The sequence below is a fragment of the Wasmannia auropunctata genome, unplaced genomic scaffold (assembly GCF_000956235.1).
Source record: "Wasmannia auropunctata unplaced genomic scaffold, wasmannia.A_1.0 LD336074.1, whole genome shotgun sequence".
NCBI lineage: Eukaryota > Metazoa > Arthropoda > Insecta > Hymenoptera > Formicidae > Wasmannia > Wasmannia auropunctata.
Window position 1 is genome coordinate 2,157,581 of NW_012026816.1, and position 18,209 is coordinate 2,175,789.

At 43.8% G+C, this 18,209-nt stretch overlaps 1 protein-coding gene across 1 annotated transcript in view; it reads right to left on the bottom strand.

The window, feature by feature from the left end:
• The window catches only part of LOC105449636 (Fanconi anemia group J protein homolog), a 43,840-nt gene extending 32,284 nt beyond the window's left edge, over positions 1-11,556 (bottom strand). Inside the window, exons 1-3 of the mRNA XM_011688939.1 lie at positions 11,139-11,556; positions 10,338-10,917; positions 10,131-10,242 (exon numbers count right to left, since the gene is read on the bottom strand). Coding sequence (XP_011687241.1) covers positions 10,131-10,242; positions 10,338-10,917; positions 11,139-11,230 — 784 coding nt within the window. The 5' untranslated portion in view covers positions 11,231-11,556. The remainder of the gene's footprint in view (positions 1-10,130; positions 10,243-10,337; positions 10,918-11,138) is intronic.
• Between the last annotated feature and the right edge of the window lie 6,653 nt (positions 11,557-18,209).

Below are 18,209 nucleotides of genomic sequence, written 5' to 3' on the forward strand. Positions count from 1 at the left end.
AGAACATTTTTGTTCTAACGAATGATATCACAATCGTTTATGCTTTCACGATCGTTATATTTCATCGATGTTCATCGCTGTTATATTTCATCTATTTCTTTTAATTTCTCTGATCGCAAAAAAAAAGATAGAAAAAGAGTAATCATATAAAAAAAAAAGTATTTTTCATGTCAAAAATTTGTAAATTTATTAAACGATATTTATTTTTAATACTTATTATTGATTAAATTTCATTGCATGGTTTAAATATGTAATAAGAAATTAATTTGAAATATATACATACATCATACATATATTTTGGAAACTGCTTCTTAAACTAACTTTGCAAGTTTTCCCTATTTCCTATAAAAATAAGAAAAGCTGTTTTTCTATCAACTATTTACAATCATATTTGTGTAATAAAAGATTTAATTATACATATATCATTTAATATAGGAAAATCCTAGTTATTATTTACGCGTTTCATGTTTCTTAATATCTGATTTAATTCGTAATGGATTTTACATAAGCGTAATCAAAAAAACATATTCCTATTCGTCGCATGCAATATGGAAATAGCGTGCAATAATTTCGCTTCGATATGTAGAATTACAGAATGAAACTCTTTGACGAGTAAGAGGTCTCTTTGATGATGAATATCATCACCGACGAATAATGAAGAACGACAGAAGTTTTTAAAGACGCGACAGCAGTTCGTTAATGAATTCTGCGACAAGTGGAAGAAAAATGTAAAGATAGAATAAATACAAGAGAGAAGAAAGAGAGGCATTATTATTCAAGCATAAGTGATATTCATTATTCTGTCTAATAAGAAGACTACGAATAGAATTTCGTTTCATCACCACGTTTTTTTCTTAGTACCTATGCAGTAAATATGTAACTACGAAGAAATAACAAATTGCGAATTTTCAACTGTCCGATAAGATGTTTTATATTTTTTTTCGCAAATTACTGAAAATAAAAAGTCTAACAAACTAGAAATAAAAAAAATGTAACGAACAAATCAACAAATATTACAAATAAACATCATATTTTAATGAATTAAAACATTTTCGATATAATGAAAAATACTTTTTCTTTTATATGACTGCTCTTTTTCGACCCTTTTTTTTTGTAATCCACCCGGTATGCCGGGTTCGCGTCTCAGCTAGCTCGTGCCCCAGACATTTCCGGCATTCGTTCGCAGATGGAGCCACGAAGTCCATCGCTCTCCTCGCCGATACCAATTGGAGATTGTCGCCTTTTTTTTCGCAATTAATCGCATACCGGATGGATCGAGTTTACTTCGCAAAGATGCTCGCATAAGACGCGCTGTGGGAAACAGAGGCTCGATTATTCCGAGGGAGTCTACAACAACAATCGGAGAAGTAGCTACGGGCCCAGTGTGCGCGCCGCGCTTACGGACGACCGCCGCGATCGGCGGCGTTTGTAACGACCAATTAAGAGAATTAAGAGTCATTAATTAGCATTCACTTCCTTCCCGGCCCGCTGACGCGCGCGCAACGAGGAATTCTTTGCACTGTGGGCGCATTATTGGCTGAATGCCTTCTCGGTACTCGGTACTCGTTTAAGCGACGACCGATTGGAACACCGCCTTCGAACTTCCGCTTCAGGCTTCAATAAATCCGACCTTTTTGCCTAAACGGCTCGGCCGGGAATACTCTCACCTCGTTTATATGCGATTTTACGCGTCGGTTGGCGCGCCGTTGACAAAAAAAATCGCCCCGGCCGCGCGCGCGAGTGAAGACCGTGCGAACCGGAATTGCCGCGAAATTAACATTGGGAGTTATAGTTGATGAGTTAGGGAGTTAGTGATTTAATTTTACCGAGAATCGTGCAGTAGCGCGCGGTTAACGCCGAACAGAGAATATCCTCTGCGCGCGAGTTAGTATACATATACAACTGGAGTTAGTTAACTCTCCGCATATCTAGCTTAACAAAAATTATGCAAAGTAACGTGCGGTATAGCATTTCTATGTATCGCGCGAATGAAAATTATGCAGCCTGGCATATTTCTGTTTATAAATCAAAAGTTCAGTGTTTTCGTAAAGCAGAAATCGAAAACATAAATTATATCGCAAAAATTCTTAACAAAATATTTTCCGACGTATTTATTTAATGCTATTAATAAACGCTATTACGCTCACGGATTTGCACAATGATGTTCTGCCATAGAAATCGTATCGCGCATAATATTCCAAAAAATACGTTATTAATATAGCGGCTCTGTCGCATCCGCTGATAAACGTTACGCGCGGTCGCCGTAAGAAAAGAAAAGATGGTGGGATACGAGACGGAGGACACGGTCGCGTAATCTACGTATGCAGGAATAAAGAGAGGCAAGTAAAAAGAAAGAGCGAATGAGAGAGAGAGAAGAAAAGAGAGAGGGAAAATGCACGTGTGTGCGACAGAGGGGGATGAAGAGAGAAACGGGAGGTGGGCGGCATCCTTTGATCTCGCACGCACACACGAGTCGCGCGCAGGGCAAAAAGGACACGCACGTATCTTCCGCAAAAAGACCCATACATATTCATGATCGGCACACGCACGCGCGCGCACGCGTGCACACACAGGCGGCTTTTGTTTAACGCCGTATGCGTACGCATATTGTGCGTATGCACGCCATAAATTTGTATGCCCAGGCTAGAGAAGTGCACGGCAGTGCAGAATGCGCGGGAGAAGTTTCTGCACTTAACTAAGCGTTCGTGAGTGTACCCTTCTTCCCTGTCTCACCCTTCTCCCTCCTCCCCTTTTTTCTCCCTGTTCCACCTACATTTCATTCTACTGCCGCATTCTCTCTTTCTGCGTGTGTGTGTGCATATATGTGTTTACGCGACGAGAAGAGGGAAGTATCGATAATGAAAGAGCGTGATGGATATTGTCGGATATCGAAATTGTACGTATTGTCTGTTGCCCATTGGTGTGTGGTCCGCTCTTATTTAATACAATGCTCGAACAGCGATAAAATAAACATGAAACACATTCCGATATACAAAATACTAAGCACAGTAAATTTCTTTAATACTGATAACGAAGAGAGAAACGTTAGAAAACCTATACGGAGGAAACCTATACGAATTCGTTTTGAGGCTCAAAATGCAAGGTCAGTCTATCGCTTTTGTGCTATTAATTTCATCCAATTAAATCGCCGAATGCGTGTTTGAAAAGAAAAAAAATGGCAAATCGACCGGACATTATTTTAAGAGACAACGACAAGTATGTTGGCGTCGATTGGCGAAACGGTGGCGGGCTATTCCCCGACACACCCGGGGGCGCCTGGCGCCCGCGATTTACCTGCGAGGGCTGCGAGAAACATTTCCGCCTGAACGAAAAGCGCCCATACCGAGGTTCTACACGATCGATTCCACGTGAATTACATTGGGGAATTCGCGGCCGAATTCGTCGAACGAACGTGTTTCGCGCAAGTTCACGCTCGCTTTAAATTATCTCGGCGCTAAGAGACCAACATAATTTCTTTCCGTGCGCTTTTTCTTTCTATTAATATTGGGAATTCTCGAAAATTTTCGGTCTGCGCGTAAAATACATTTACAAGTCATTAGAATTATTTATTATTTGTAACAATAACATACGAATAAAGTGTAGTCCGCTAAGTGACTTTAGAATTCAAACACATAATGAATTGTAGATTACAAGAGTTATAAAAAAAACTCAAATTGGATAAATAATTAAATACATAATTAAATTATATTTAAAAAAAAACAAATATAAAGCAATACATCAATATACGAAACGAGTTAAGAGACGTTTTTCCTAGCCCGTTCGATTTGCACTTCAGAAACTTGAATAAGCGGATGAAATGCTGAGAAACCGAAGACTCAGAATGTCCATTCTGCAGTCGGAATATCCGGAATCGTTAGCGGGATCCTGGAAATTCTGAAAGGGACGATTCCAGGACGCCGGGCGGTCTTGCCGAGCATGTAGAATTATGTAAGATCGCGGGTCGTTTGGAATTCGCAAGGGCGGCGCTTTTTGAATCGCGGATCCTTTCTCGGAAGGAGGTGGATCGTCGTGGTTTCTATCGACCGACCGCCGATCGAGCGACCGTGCAATCGCGACTATTCGATCGCAAACACTTCGCTACTCGAATTAAATTCGAAAATTGTAATCGTCTTCTACAGAATTTTTTTATTTGTTCAAAAAATTATATTACCCTTTCCGAAATTAATTTTCTATTAATTTTCTCTAAATAATTTAAATAATTTGCGATACTATTTCAATTTTTTTATTTTATTTGCGATCGATAATGACATTCGCGAAAAGCGATTTTCTAAAATTGATTGTGGCAGCCGTGCGAAATCGTGAGATGTAACCGGAAGCAACCGGGAACGCCGTCGCGAAACGAGCCGCGGCAGAAGCGGGATACAGAGGAGACGACGGCGCGAGAGAAGGAAGAAAGGGGGCCAATATAAAAGAAGGAGCGCGGAGGGGCAGAGGGACACCGTGGACCACCCGAGAGAGAGGTTCGGGACTGGGTTGGAAATCGGCGGCGCACGCCGTATTCCTTCGGGGGGTCCCTTATCTTATTCGCTTACCCGTCCGGGGACCGTCCGGAACCGGCGAGACCTGTCCGCGGACCTTTCGCTCTCGCGAGAGCTCCCCCGGCATCCTATTATCGGCCGGCAACTGTATTTTTGTGTGTGAGGTCAATCCTGGTTACACACGTACGAGAGGACGTGCTTTCTTCGTGTCATCAGAATTTTGCCATCTTTCGTGACTTGTGAAGCTTTGAAGTTCCCAGCACATCGATCGAGCGAGAAATCGGACGACGCGGCAGACTTTTTTCTTGCGTGAAAAAGAAAAAAAAACCAAAACGATCCTTCCGTACCAGTTCTTCTTCACCGAACTGTCATCGCGATGGTTCGTAAATAACCTGGGACTCATTAGCCGCGGAATCAATTTCGCCGAACGCCCGTGGGTTTATTATCGCTCGCGGATAACGCGCCGAATGTTTTACGACTTGTTGAGTATCTCAGCCGCGCGCGTCGACGCTCCGATAATCCTTTACCCTGGAATTCGGGGCCGAAGTGCATAGCCGTCGAAGAAAAAGGACTCCAGCGAAGGGGAGAAAGGAAGAGGCGCGGGGGCAGAGGAGGGAGTGGGAGAGTCTTATTGTGAGAAGGGTATACGTGGTACACAGGAGACGTGAGATCCGTTGGACCCGCATGCGGACCTTATTGTGTCCCGAAAGGGCATATACAGTAGGTACCTTAATGTCGGCACGGATGAAAGCGTGGGCCCTCCTTTGTCTTTCGTTCGCGAAGCTGCCACAGCAAGTAGCGTGCTCTGCGGGTAGCCCTGCACCATTCCAGGACTACCGTTCCAGGTTTCTATCTTTCCCTTTGCCCAATCCCCCTTCCTTCTCTCGCATATCTCGCCAAGGAACGTATAAACGAGCGAACGATAAAGACTTTCGACACTTAATCTCAGAATTGAAAAGGATTTTTCACCCAAACGAGGCGTCACTATTTTTACACCTCGACGGACGTTCAAGAGACGCGAGAGAGAGAAAAAACATCAAATAATTATATATATATATATATATACGAAAAAAATAATTTTATATCGCAATAAAATTGCTTCTATGACCATTAATCGTTACTGCTAGATGCAGTAAAATTTATATTAGGTATTTATGGTGATTACGTAATTAAGAAAAAAATTTATGTTAAAACCGATACGCGATTTAACGACAGCCGCCCGCCTTAAAAACCACCCGAAGGAGAACGCGAGAACGTGGATCGTGCGAGAGCGAAACGGCACGAGCGGCGAGCTCCTTCTGGGAAGAATCCTCGGCGATGGTACCACGGTTGGTACCTTCGGCATAAAAGGCGGATCCCCGGCGCATTATTAATGTCAGGACGTCACAGGGTACGTAGCTGCATATTCCGTTGAAGTTGCATGCTGAGGCGCAAAGACAATTCGCGGCGACGACGACGACGACGACGACAACGACGACGACGGCAACGATGACGACGACGACAGGCTGCCACGAGGACACAATATATAATTCCGCGTTCGCCGATAATTATTATGACTTCCCAAGTTTCCTGCCGCACAATGGGTCTCGTCGCTGCCGGTTATTTCGAACTTATCCTTCCCGCGGCCTCCTCACCGAATCCCCCCTTCCTCTCCCCCTCCCCCCCCCCCGTATAGAGGCGAGCCTGTCTCCGCGTCGCCGTCGTCGTCTTTTGCTGGTAATAAAGTGACATTAGCTGGCATGCGATTCCGCGATAAACTTTCGAAATTTATTCGTCCAACCCTCTCGATGTCCCCTCCCCTCCTACCCACGCGGCGCATCACGCTCCACCTTTCTACGAACGATTTAAGTTTTTCGAATTCTCCGGTGAACGTTACGTCAAGCTAATCGGGCGCTATGGCTGGCACGTAAAACATGCGGCCTCGCGAGTCGCATGCGGCCCGCCAAACAAAGTGGCCGACGCGGGCTGACTCCTCAAGTTTCGCATTTTCTTCCTATCAACACCTCTTCCCTCTTACAACAAATACAGTCCGAGATCCGTACATGGATCGTCTCCTCCCCCCCCTCTCTCTCTCTCTCTCTTTCTCTCTCTCTATTTCCCAAGCTTAGAAATGGATTTTCACTGTCGTGTCGCAATTTACACGTCTATTCGACTTTGTCAGCTGCGTCTCTCCAAGTAAATTAATTGCATCTTTGCAAAAGAAGCTAATGTAAAATGTCGAAGCGAGTCGACGGCAACGGCGCGCGGTATCGATTAAACCGCGACGCTAGAAAATTCTCTATTCCCTTTCGAGGACCTAATTTATATGGCTCTCCAACGAGCTAAGTTTACAGTTTGGCGGCTAGCAGTACCACTCGACCTCCGGCAGAGCGTGACAGGGCCAGGTTTTAAAGCATAAAGCAAATTATAACTGGGAAAAGCAGGATGTCGTGCAGAACGACACACCTACGCACGTATCCCCGCTACTACACGTATACGAAAATCGCTATCATGACTAATTCCCATCGAGTCGCCCCATCCCTGATTTGCCTAATTAGGGACGCGCATCTACGAACTGAGAACGGATCGTAAATAACAGATAATTGCCTACGTGATATTTTGCCCAGAACATATTTCATTTAGTGCAACGCGTAAAGTGCGGCACTTTTGTTCGAAAACATTTAGAAATATAGAAATTGTGACCCAAATTCTCATAACTTTGCAAAAATTAAATTAAATTTTTACTTTAAAAATAAATTTAAAAAAATAAAAAGTAAAATTAAAGTAAAAAAATAAATAAATAAATTCATACTTTATCTTATATCTCTTTATGTAAAAATCATACGTTCTTTTTCTGTTCGCAGTTAAGTCAGATATATTTATCTACTTGCAATTTATTATAGTAAAATAAGTCGATTTTGATTCTACGTTATTCTATGCTATTGCACTGCATAATACGCAAGAAACATTGTTCAATTGCAATAAAAAGTGATGATACGTTCAACGAGGGGAGTCTTGAATATCTGGTAGAACTGGCTTTGATCGTCTCTTCGTAAAGGCATTGTTAAAGCAGAAAAAAGAACCTTCGCGTGCCTGGTAATTTTCGATTTGTGACGCGATGTCACGAGGACGAGACTCAAGGGAGGACGCGTTCATAATTCCGGAAGGCGACGACGGTTCGTGCTGTCCTTCCTACCGGTGTATTCCTGGAGACGTCCTGTCCGTCCTACGTCGTCCTCGCGGATCTGATGCCGCTCACGCAAATTTGACGTTAACATCGCGGAACATTTAATTCGCTCCCCCTCGTGCAGCTCGAAATGGCACGCGATCGCGTCGAATACTTTGCGACGTTCCAGCCTCATTGTCGCGGTATGCACTTCAGCCGATGTTACAATTGCTCAGAACATAGCTCGGCATTCAAGTATAAGGTAAATTTAGCTGAAATCTTTCGCGGAATCCAATCGCGCAGTAAATAAAGGTCGAGAATCGTTAAAAGCGACTCAGAATCAGAAAACAATCCGAAAACCAAAAATACACGATGTACGAATAAATTATTTAAATTCGGAAAGTAACTTTCGCTTTTATAAATTACTGTCTCTCGATCGGTCGACATTCGCCATAAGAAGCCACATTAAGATAGCATTGTGCATGTGTATGATAAACCATCACTGAGTTTGCAAATGTGTGATTTTGGTTAACTTAATTGCTTTTCTTGGAAAAAATTCCGAGGACCATATGCCGCGGAATGCATCTCCGCCGATCGTCAAACTTTCCGACGGGATAAGCGTCATCAATCGTTCACAGGTAATATAGATCGTGCATCGTGAACGATAATACGATAACGATTTTAAATAATCACACGCCGTTAAAACCAAGAAAAGTATACCTTAGCAAAACAGCAAACGACTTACGATTGTCAGTGTGTTACGGGAAACGTCAATCTTAAATAACGTGCATAATGTAAAAATTTGAATGAAACTACAATGTGTCACATTTTGATTCGCTATACGTCAGAAAATTTATTACACACAGTCAAGCTCCATGACTGTGTAACGTAATGCCGTGGAGTTACGTGTATACAGAGCCGTGCGGATCGTGTTATTGGCGGCATTTGTTAAAAACGTAAATGCCCAATATCTTATCGCTATAGATAGAATAATCTATATGAAAGCGGCTATCGGGACGCTCGGCATTGAACGAAATTACATTCTCGTCGCATTATACTAACGAAAGGCCGATTACGCTCGGCTGTGTGTCCCCGCTGTTTTTCGCAGGCTGGTACGACCGAGGACGGTACGGGACACCGCGCATTGCGAAGGCAAATCTAATTGTTTAGAAATTGCACGGATCGCGAACAATTAGCTGCATGCACGCGTGCAGAGTCGTCGAAAATTAGCCGGCGAACTCCGCGATCCGTAAGGATCATTACGGCGATGCGCATAAACGGTTGAATAATTTAAATTAATATCATAGCCAAAGAAGCCACTAACGATTGGAATGACTTTCTCGGCGAGGAGACGAGGGTCCCGCGCCTCCTTTCCACCTGCAGTTAAATATGCTCAAAGTCACCCATTCGGCGCAACGTCGGCGTTTATATGAGAATTGATCGCGCAATATTTACGATCCGCGATTAATTTTTAATGTTCTTTCGTTGAAAAAAAAATCACATAAATTAACGTTTGCAAAGCAATATTTAATTTCGGCCGCATAAACGAGTTAAAATGTCAATGGATAAATTTGCCGTTTAAAGCGAGAATACTCTTTCGATACACGTCACGTCTACGATGCAAATTTATTTACAAAAAAAAAATACATGAAATTTTTCGAATCGACTTTTTATATTTTTTTTAAAGAAAAGTAAAAATATGAATATGAAATAAAGATCGCGAATTAAGCTGACGATCCGACGAACGCAATAAATCGCATGACATCTCGTTGAGAAATGCGTGACACGCGTTGAGAAATTATCCGGAAAACTTCTTAAAGTTCTGACGAGATAAGTAGAACGTCGACCAACTTCGGGAAACTTTAATAAGAACGAAGCTTCGCCGCGAGGCGCAGGAGAGACAAGCGCGCGATGGGTGATGGGCCTCGATCTCCCTAATTTCCAAAATTTCGCGCGACAGTTCAAAAATCCGCGACGAGAGCAATCGCGACGGGCGGGCGTACGTGTTGTGCGCGTGTTATAGCGAGACAAAAGTCGCTAGGACGGGTTGACGTTAACGACCGGCCGTCACGAGACGCCGCACGACGACGAAACGAGATTTTCGCGAAGCTCCGCGATAAATCTCGGGGAGACCGACATAATCGCAGCCGCGGAAAACGCTGCACGAGCACGATCGGTAGGAAATTAATGAATATCATATGATGGATCGCGCGGGAGCATGCATCATTCAACTCTCTCTCTCTTTGGAACGCGCACGCGGATTTTTAACATAATTCGGTGCGCACGAACTAATTGAGAGACCGTATCTTCAACAACCGTTAATCTTATCTAACAATCGTTTAATCATGAAACGCAGCAATCTCGTTAATGGCCAGAAAAATTACGCGAAAATTTCCATGACGCGATAAGCTAAATTCTGATGGTCTTTAATTCTTAAGTTCTTGTTATACATTCAATATGTGACCATACTCGTGTTACAAACTCACCACTGTACTGTTCCTGCCACGCCAGAGCTGCACAGAGAAGCGCCAGAGTCTTACCGCTGCCAGTAGGGCTTTCCAAGAGACAGTTCTGCTCATTATCACATCCTTTAATGAGCTGCACACACACAATTTTCAACATGATTAAAACTATGACGAGAGAGCAACGACATGGACCTAACTCGTAATTAATGATATACTAATAATACTTACTTCGCTCATCACTGCCACCTGGCATGGATATGCCTTGAGAGGAAATTTGACTCTTGTTTTAACAATAAAATAATCATGCTGTATCTCAACCTGAGGTGGTGGATCATCTTTCTTGGGACTGGCGTGCATCCACTCATCGCTAGAGTTTGAAGAGCTAAAATTCCACCTTGTTGGCTCATTCATTAACTTTTGTCTCTTGTTAGGTGATTCTATAGATGTATGGCCAGACAAGGCACTACTTCCAGGAAAAATATTTTGATGCAATAGATTAGCAAGGAACGGTTTATTCCAATCAAACAGCGACGGGCTTTTAGGACCATCGCCAATGACAACAACATCTTCGTCATTGCTTAAATCATCTGATATATCATGTTTCGAATTGCACTTGGAAGCATCTGTCACGCTACCCAGAACATTAGCTGTTCCGCAACTTGCCACGTTCGCGTTTCCTGTTGTACTTTTCTGTATGTTCGACGACGAGCCGAAGCTCTCGTCGTCCGAGATCTCTATCGGATCATTCCATGTGCCCTGTGAATTGCACTGGTTCCTTCTCAGAGACAACCTCAATTGGCGCTTCATGCTGAAAGAATGTAAGGACGATTGAATAGACAAGTAAAACTACGAGCTTTACGTCGAGCGTGATTGCGTGATATCTGGCGGCGCCAAAAAAAAAAAACAAATCGTCGAAACGACGCTAAATCCTGGCGTCAGCCAGGGCAGATTCACGCCGCGCCACGCTCGGATCGCAAAGCTAACCTATAAAACGCTCGTGACAACTGACACATGTGGGACGCTGCCTACCTGGAGTCACCGAGCCACTCGTCGATCTCGGCTTTGAGCAACGCGCATAAAAGTGATCCTATCACGACAACGACGATGCAAATCACGATCATCAATCAACACCTGTGGAGCATAACGCATGCGGCCTCGCTGTGTGTATACGTACACACGACACGTAAGTACTTTCCCGCCGTGTATACCTCGCGGACGGTCCTAACCTCGCTGCGACCGGCGGCGGCCCGTACGCTCTCTTTCGTCACTTTCGTCTCCAGATCGATGACAGCGTCTTCTTTAAGTTCTTTTACTACCGTTTCGTCGCATGAATTACACCGTGCGTCAATTTCTCTGGCGAATGTTTTCATACGTCAGAACATGCACCGCACTACGGACAAACGAATCGAAGTGAACCCAGGCGCGAAGTCCAGGCCACGTGATCGGTGATTTCAAACGCCCGTTCAACACACGTGCGACAGGCGCACGCCTTGTGTCGCGTCATTTTATAAATATTTACTCGACGTCGTGTAAAAATGTTTAAATAGCATCAGACAGTACTTCAATAATATTTGCCGTTACGCCTACGTTGCGTACGGCGCGTTGTCTCGCGAAAAAGTTTTCGATTTCTATCCGCGCTCGCGGGTCGTCAAAACTGACTGATTTAAAACGTCCACGGGGTCCCAAAGATCAAAAGCACGGACGACGCGCTGTCGCGAATTTCAGTCTGTCGAGTGTCGACAATCGCGGTAGCGGCGCGCGGTGAAGCGAGACGATCGAATTGTTTATTTAACGCTCCTCAGAATTCGTCGCGTTCGCGTTCGCGTTCGTTGAATGTTAAAGGGATATCGTTATATATGTTTCTACAAGTCTGTGTCGTGTTCCGGCTCTCGAGATCAGTGAATGATGCGTGCACGGTCGCGGAGGCGGCAGAAGCTGCGCGGAGAAGCCGGGAGCGGAATGACAGTGAGCGGTGATCGAGGTGAACACAATTGTCAATAATTGCAAGAAATTGGCGACACGGTACGCGAGAGATTTATTTATTGTATGTACTTATTGTATACTACGCATGCAGACTCTGTTATATGTTCATTGTGTTCGTCGTATACGTTTGCATCATGTATCTAAACGCACGACCGCGGAGAAAATCCTAACCTTTTCTCTCGCGATTCGCGTTTTTGGCAAACGCGGTGAGATCCTTTCTGCTCACACACACACTTTCCTAAAATTTGAATTTGAATTTCGCTATTATAAACAATAAAAACCTAACAAGATTCCCCGAATTAAAAATACAATAAGTAAGTAAGGCAGATGGGAATCAGCGTAGTTATATTGGTACGCAATATTTAATTTACATAAAATTTACTTTATTCTAAAAATCAAATGTTTCGGCTATCTTTTTTTAGCCATCTTCAGTGACAATTTACAATAATTACATTTAATTCTTAGAGAAACCAAGAGCGAGAGTTAAATATAATTATTGTAAATTGTCACTGAAATCACGTCATTGTCACATAAAATTTACTTTATTTTAAAAATCAAACGTTTCGGCTATTTTTTTTAGCCACCTTCAGTGACAATTTACAATAATTACATTTAACTCTTAGAGAAACTAAGAGCGAGAGTTAAGAGAGAGAAATTATTGTAAATTGTCACTGAAGATGGCTAAAAAAAATAGCCTAAACGTTTGGCTTTTAGAATAAAGTAAATTTTATGTAAATTAAATATTGCGTACCAATAACCACGCCGATTCCCATCTGCCTTACTTATTGTATTTTTTTTTCCGCTATTACACTCTACAATCTCTACATTGTCATATAAATACATACATCACGCAATATCGCGATTTCCAGGGAAAAATCGCGTTCTTGTCGGCGATTGTTCGCTCGAAAATCCGAAGAGATGAAATTCGAGATCGAGGCGGGATTTATTTTCAAAAGCATTAAACTTCGATTTACATGTCCCTCGGGTTTCGAGAGTCGGCGCCTAGTCAAAAGCCCGCGGCGACCGACGTCGCGCCGCGTCGCGCCGGCCGGAATCAAGACCCACGGCAGGCGTGCACGCGCGCGGAATACAGAAGGCTGCTCGCTGCTGCTCTCGCTGCTGCGGAGTATAGCTCACGACTTCGCCGACGTGAATCCTTATCAAATCCGTATCCGAAATTCCCACGCGCACGGCTCACGCACACGCGGCTTGTGCGCGGGACTTGTACGCCGCGCAGCTGCGCGCGTGTATCGGGAGCGTGAACCGCGCGGGGGCCCCGGTCACGTATGCGCGCCAGAGACATGAAGTTGCTCGCTCGTACCTCACTTTCAGCTCACGTGCCCCGTACGTACCGAACGCAGTAGCTTCTTGCACTTTCACACGGTTACGATGGAGATCTTAACGGTCGCGCCGACCGACCGTAGGATGAGGGACACGTTCGCCGAGAAGACGCAGCATCCACCCGGCGAGTTTCCTCCGCCGTTAATGACACCGCGAGACGCCCCGAGACACTTTTCTCACGTTCCGCAAACGTGCACGTGAATGAAATAAACGTAACTCGGTACAACGTGCATGATATATGAATTGTCAAATCGTAAATTATTACACTCGAAACATTATCGCGTTTTGTTATCCCAACGTCGAGTTCTTAGCCGCGAATGGTTCGCGCCGTTCGCGGAAGTTTTACTCGCTGGACCGTGAATTATGCATACTCAGGGTGATACCCATAAAACACGCCGAAGGGTTCGCCGAGTTATTACGGCGAAACGCGGCAAATTGCGTGTAACACCCTTCGTCTCAATCAGACGACGCTGAATTAAATTTGGGCGCTAAAAGCAAGGTCGATAGATTCTCTCTTGGATGTCTTCCTCGCGCCGATCTCGAATCTTTTTTTTTTCTCTCTCGTACTTGAATTATGAACTTTGAAAAATGAATTAGTGATTTATTTGTTGCACGTACTCTTTCTTTTTTCCCGTAACTTATTCCACGTTCGCGAAACTTACAGCATAAAGGCTAATACATATAACCAAAATAAAAAAAATTGTACAGCTCATTGTAAGGACGACGCATGCAATTCCATTAATGCAACATTTCAATAAAGCCACGCGAAGGAATGGATCCGAGACGAACATAAATACTCTTCGCGGAAACGTTGCCAAAATATTTTCACCCGGCTAAAAGCGATCCCCGGTCTCCGTGAAAATAGGGGTGCTAGGGGAAATCGCGGCGAGCGGAATGTATACGCACAGTCCGGATTTCTTTTCCCGCGCGGGGGATCCCGTATCTCGACTTCATATTTCGTGGTCACCCCCTCCCCCCTGTCGTGTGAATCCACGACAGTGGACCGTGTCCGTCTCTGACCGCGGATTACGAAGCACGGCGTAGAAGAAGAGAAAGAAAGAGAGAGAGAGAGAGAGAGGGAGGGAAAGAAAGGGAAAATATGAAATATAAATAAAACATATTCTTACCGGCGGCAAGTGCAATAAAAATGCGGGGAGATCAAGAGGGATGCCCGAGGAATACGAAATGGGGTCTCTTCCCCGGGATCCCCTGCTCGTCCACCCGCTCGCTCCTTTTCTCGCTCGGACCCGTCCTTCCCGTTGTCCCTTCTTCGTCTCTTCTACAGTCCCTCGCCTGTCTTGCCTTCGTCCCTTTCCGTCGTTCTCGCTACCGCGCCCATATTCGTAGCTGCACACGACCGTGAAGCCGCGGAGCAGCGGTGATTGCCGGACAGAAGCTGAAATATGCCCTTATTTCGGGACGGACCGCTTCCCTGTATTTACGATGGCACAATGGGCCCATCTTTCATCCGCGGCGCGGCTCCCGTGCCGACGTTTCATCCCTCGTGCCCGCCGCCGTTGCTGTCCTTTCGGGCACATTTTTCGTAATGCGCATAATTTGTCCTCGCTATAGCGCCAGCTCAAATTTGTAGAGGAAATCCCTCACGGTCGCGGACGACAAAACTGCCGTGATATCAATCCACGCAAGCTTTGATTTTTAAGCGTGTGTGAAGTTAGCATCCTGAAAAAATTCCATAGTTCTGATTAGAGTTTCCCCTTCATTTTTGAAAAGACGAAGAGTTTTCTTTAGTTTATAACAAGAGTTTTGCTTGATAACAATTTTTAATTTAAATTTAAAAAATGGGGTGTTAACTTCTTATCAAAATTTAAAGTAAAGATTGTTAAGCAAAACTCTTATTATAAACTATAGGATACTCTTCGTTTCTTCAAAATGAAGTAGGTACTCTAATCAGAACTATGAAATTTTAATGTTGGGATGCTAACTTCACACACGCGATTTTTAACATTAAATTTTTTGCGTTTATTTGTCACATTTATTTATAAAATGCATAAATATTTATATATAATATAATTTGAAAGATAGATACTCTTTAGTTAGGAAACAATCACTTGAGAAATTATTGCATTAATCAATAACAAATACGAATCGGACTAAAAATTTCGCGTATTTAGCAATGTTCCTGTTTCACGAAGGATAATTTCTCGGTCCGATTTGATTATTGTCTTCGTCGCAAAATTAACTTTTTCGAACCTCTTGGTGAAAATCACAAAAATAAATCCATTTTGTGAGAAGCCGAAGTACGCGAGCGTCGGCAATGCGTTTTCTGTCGCGATGACGCTGCATCCGCTGACACGGACGTGCGTAATCGCGGAGGGAATGTCCTGGGGATACGGCAAACAAGACAATAAACCGAATAAACAGCTGTCCGAACTTAATTAAGGAGTGGCTGGTGCATCCACGCGAATCGCGCCGTCATTTCTTCGCCGAGCTTTATCGGCGAGTGCTTATCTATCAGCGGCGCGATAAGATAAGAAGAGCTGCCCGAAGGGAGTTGAGATAGTCATCTCTTGGACGAACACCAAACTTCTGCAATCTCACGTTTTCCGCGCCGGGGGTGGACGAATCGCGTGTAGCGATGGGAAGAAACCAATCTGGTCCCTCATCTGGTCACGTGGAACTTGTGTACTTTATATCATTATTATGAAGGTTGAGCCATTAAATTTCCATTGCAATTCCCCGTCACAATCTTGTCTCTATAATCTTTGATCGCAGTACAAATATTTTTCTGTATAAACTATCTTTAATATGGATTGACCGACAGAAATATAGATTACTTGATTGTATGACTACGATGATTTGAGATTGCGTGACAAGAGAGATAGAGAGATTTCTTAAGGATATCGCGTTATTATGCGGCGTCTACAATGAGACTTGAGACGTAAGAAAATTGATCAATCGTAGTCAATTATTCATCTCACGTGAGAAGAAAAAACGTCGCTTAATGTAGATATATGTAGGTGCAAGTACTTTCTTTTGTATCTCGCACGAGGGTATCGTGCCCATCGCTAGCCATATGCGACCGCCTCGTCCACTCCTAGAGTAGTAACTCTTCCACTTTCCCTACTTTGCTCGTGCTCTAGCCGTTTCTCTGTCCACCCTCTGTCTGGCCGCGCCGCCGAGACCCTCCGCCGAGAGCGCGCTCTCTTTCGCTATTTCTCCTTTTTCGTCTCCTTGCCTCGTCCACCTCGTATGAACCGAGTGAAAATAGACGCCAGGGAGGGCGACGGAGATGGAGGGTCAAATTGAGTACGCCCGTGTCCAGGAACAAGACCGAAACTAAAATAAAAGAATCATGCTGGCTGGGGCACGGCGACGACGAAACTGTCCGCTCGCGCGGGAACGGCGAGGATATTTTGTCCGAAGCGCCGGGGGAACGCGGTTCCGCAGACTCGAATCATCCAAAGGTGGCTTCAAAAGTTCTGACATTTTTTTTTATTGCTCCGAGATTTTATTGCCCGCATACTTGCCGTACGTGGTGTTTGTTGAAAATTTGAAGAAATCTGTGAATAGGAAATTATTTTCAGGGAAATTCTCTGGTTCTCCCTAATAGTAAAAGATTCTAATAGTAAAAGATTTAATTTTAAAATAATCAACGTAATATATTAATACAGGACGTCCTTTAATTAGAATTATGACGATAAATGTATAATACATTTTTGCTTCTGTACGTATAAAAAATATTTTTGTAGATAAAACCAATGAACGATATTTAACAAACTAATTCACGAACGAAAATTTTTTTTGAAAAGTTAAACGCTATATGAGACATTATCAAACGGAGGCGTAAAAGGTTCGTCAAAAGTTACGTTTGATGAACCGCGAAGGACAATAATTTTTCGACGAGGGCAAGCGAGGGACATCGATCAGATGTGATCACGGTGGAATTAGCCGTCCCTTGCAGGATTCTAGAATTCCTTCGTCCTCTTCCGCTTCTGTGCTATCGTCGCCGAGCCACACCCCCCTTCCTCCCCTCCCTCCCCTCCGCTTTCTATCCCTTTGCCGAGACGTTCGAGACGATCAACAATCACCCTGTTACTGTCGGATATACAATAAACGATGGACGAGGCAAAGAAAAATAATTACTTAATAGAATCAGCAAATAGTATTATTTCTGGCGCGGATTTATACGCCATACAAAAGACACATTTCAATTTCCGTAATAAATTGAAATTGTCGTTTTGTTCGTACTTTTCTTTACCGCTACGGAATCACTTCTCTTCATCTCTTCGACAGCAATTTGCTGTTATCCGCCCGGCTCTGTATATATAAATTATTCCTTGTTATTCTTTTGTGTAAATCAATTTCGCAACAAAAATATCTCTCGCTCAATTAAATCTGGTATCTTATTTAAACTCAATATTGTTTTGAAAGATCTGTCTTTTAACAGTATTTTAGAGGGTCGGCAACATGCGTCTATCTGACATCTGATATTGAGGTATCTTTTACGGGTGAAAATAGAATACTCCCGTTGCCCCAGTTTGGCATTCGCAATTAATATACCTAAATATTTTTCGACTGTCACTTTGAGGTAACAAATTCTCAGACACTCGACGTTCAGGTTCAAACACACGTCTCCGGCCTCAGACGCTTCCGTCTACGTCGAACGCGTGTAACATCCGTCACTCGCGAGGCGAACGTGAAAATAGAAAGGGTCCCGTCGTGCGGGGATGCGTCTCCGTCGGCATGAAATATGGATGGCCCGTGCACGTCTCTCTCTCTTTCCCCCGCTCTCTCTCTCTCTCACTCTCTCTCTCT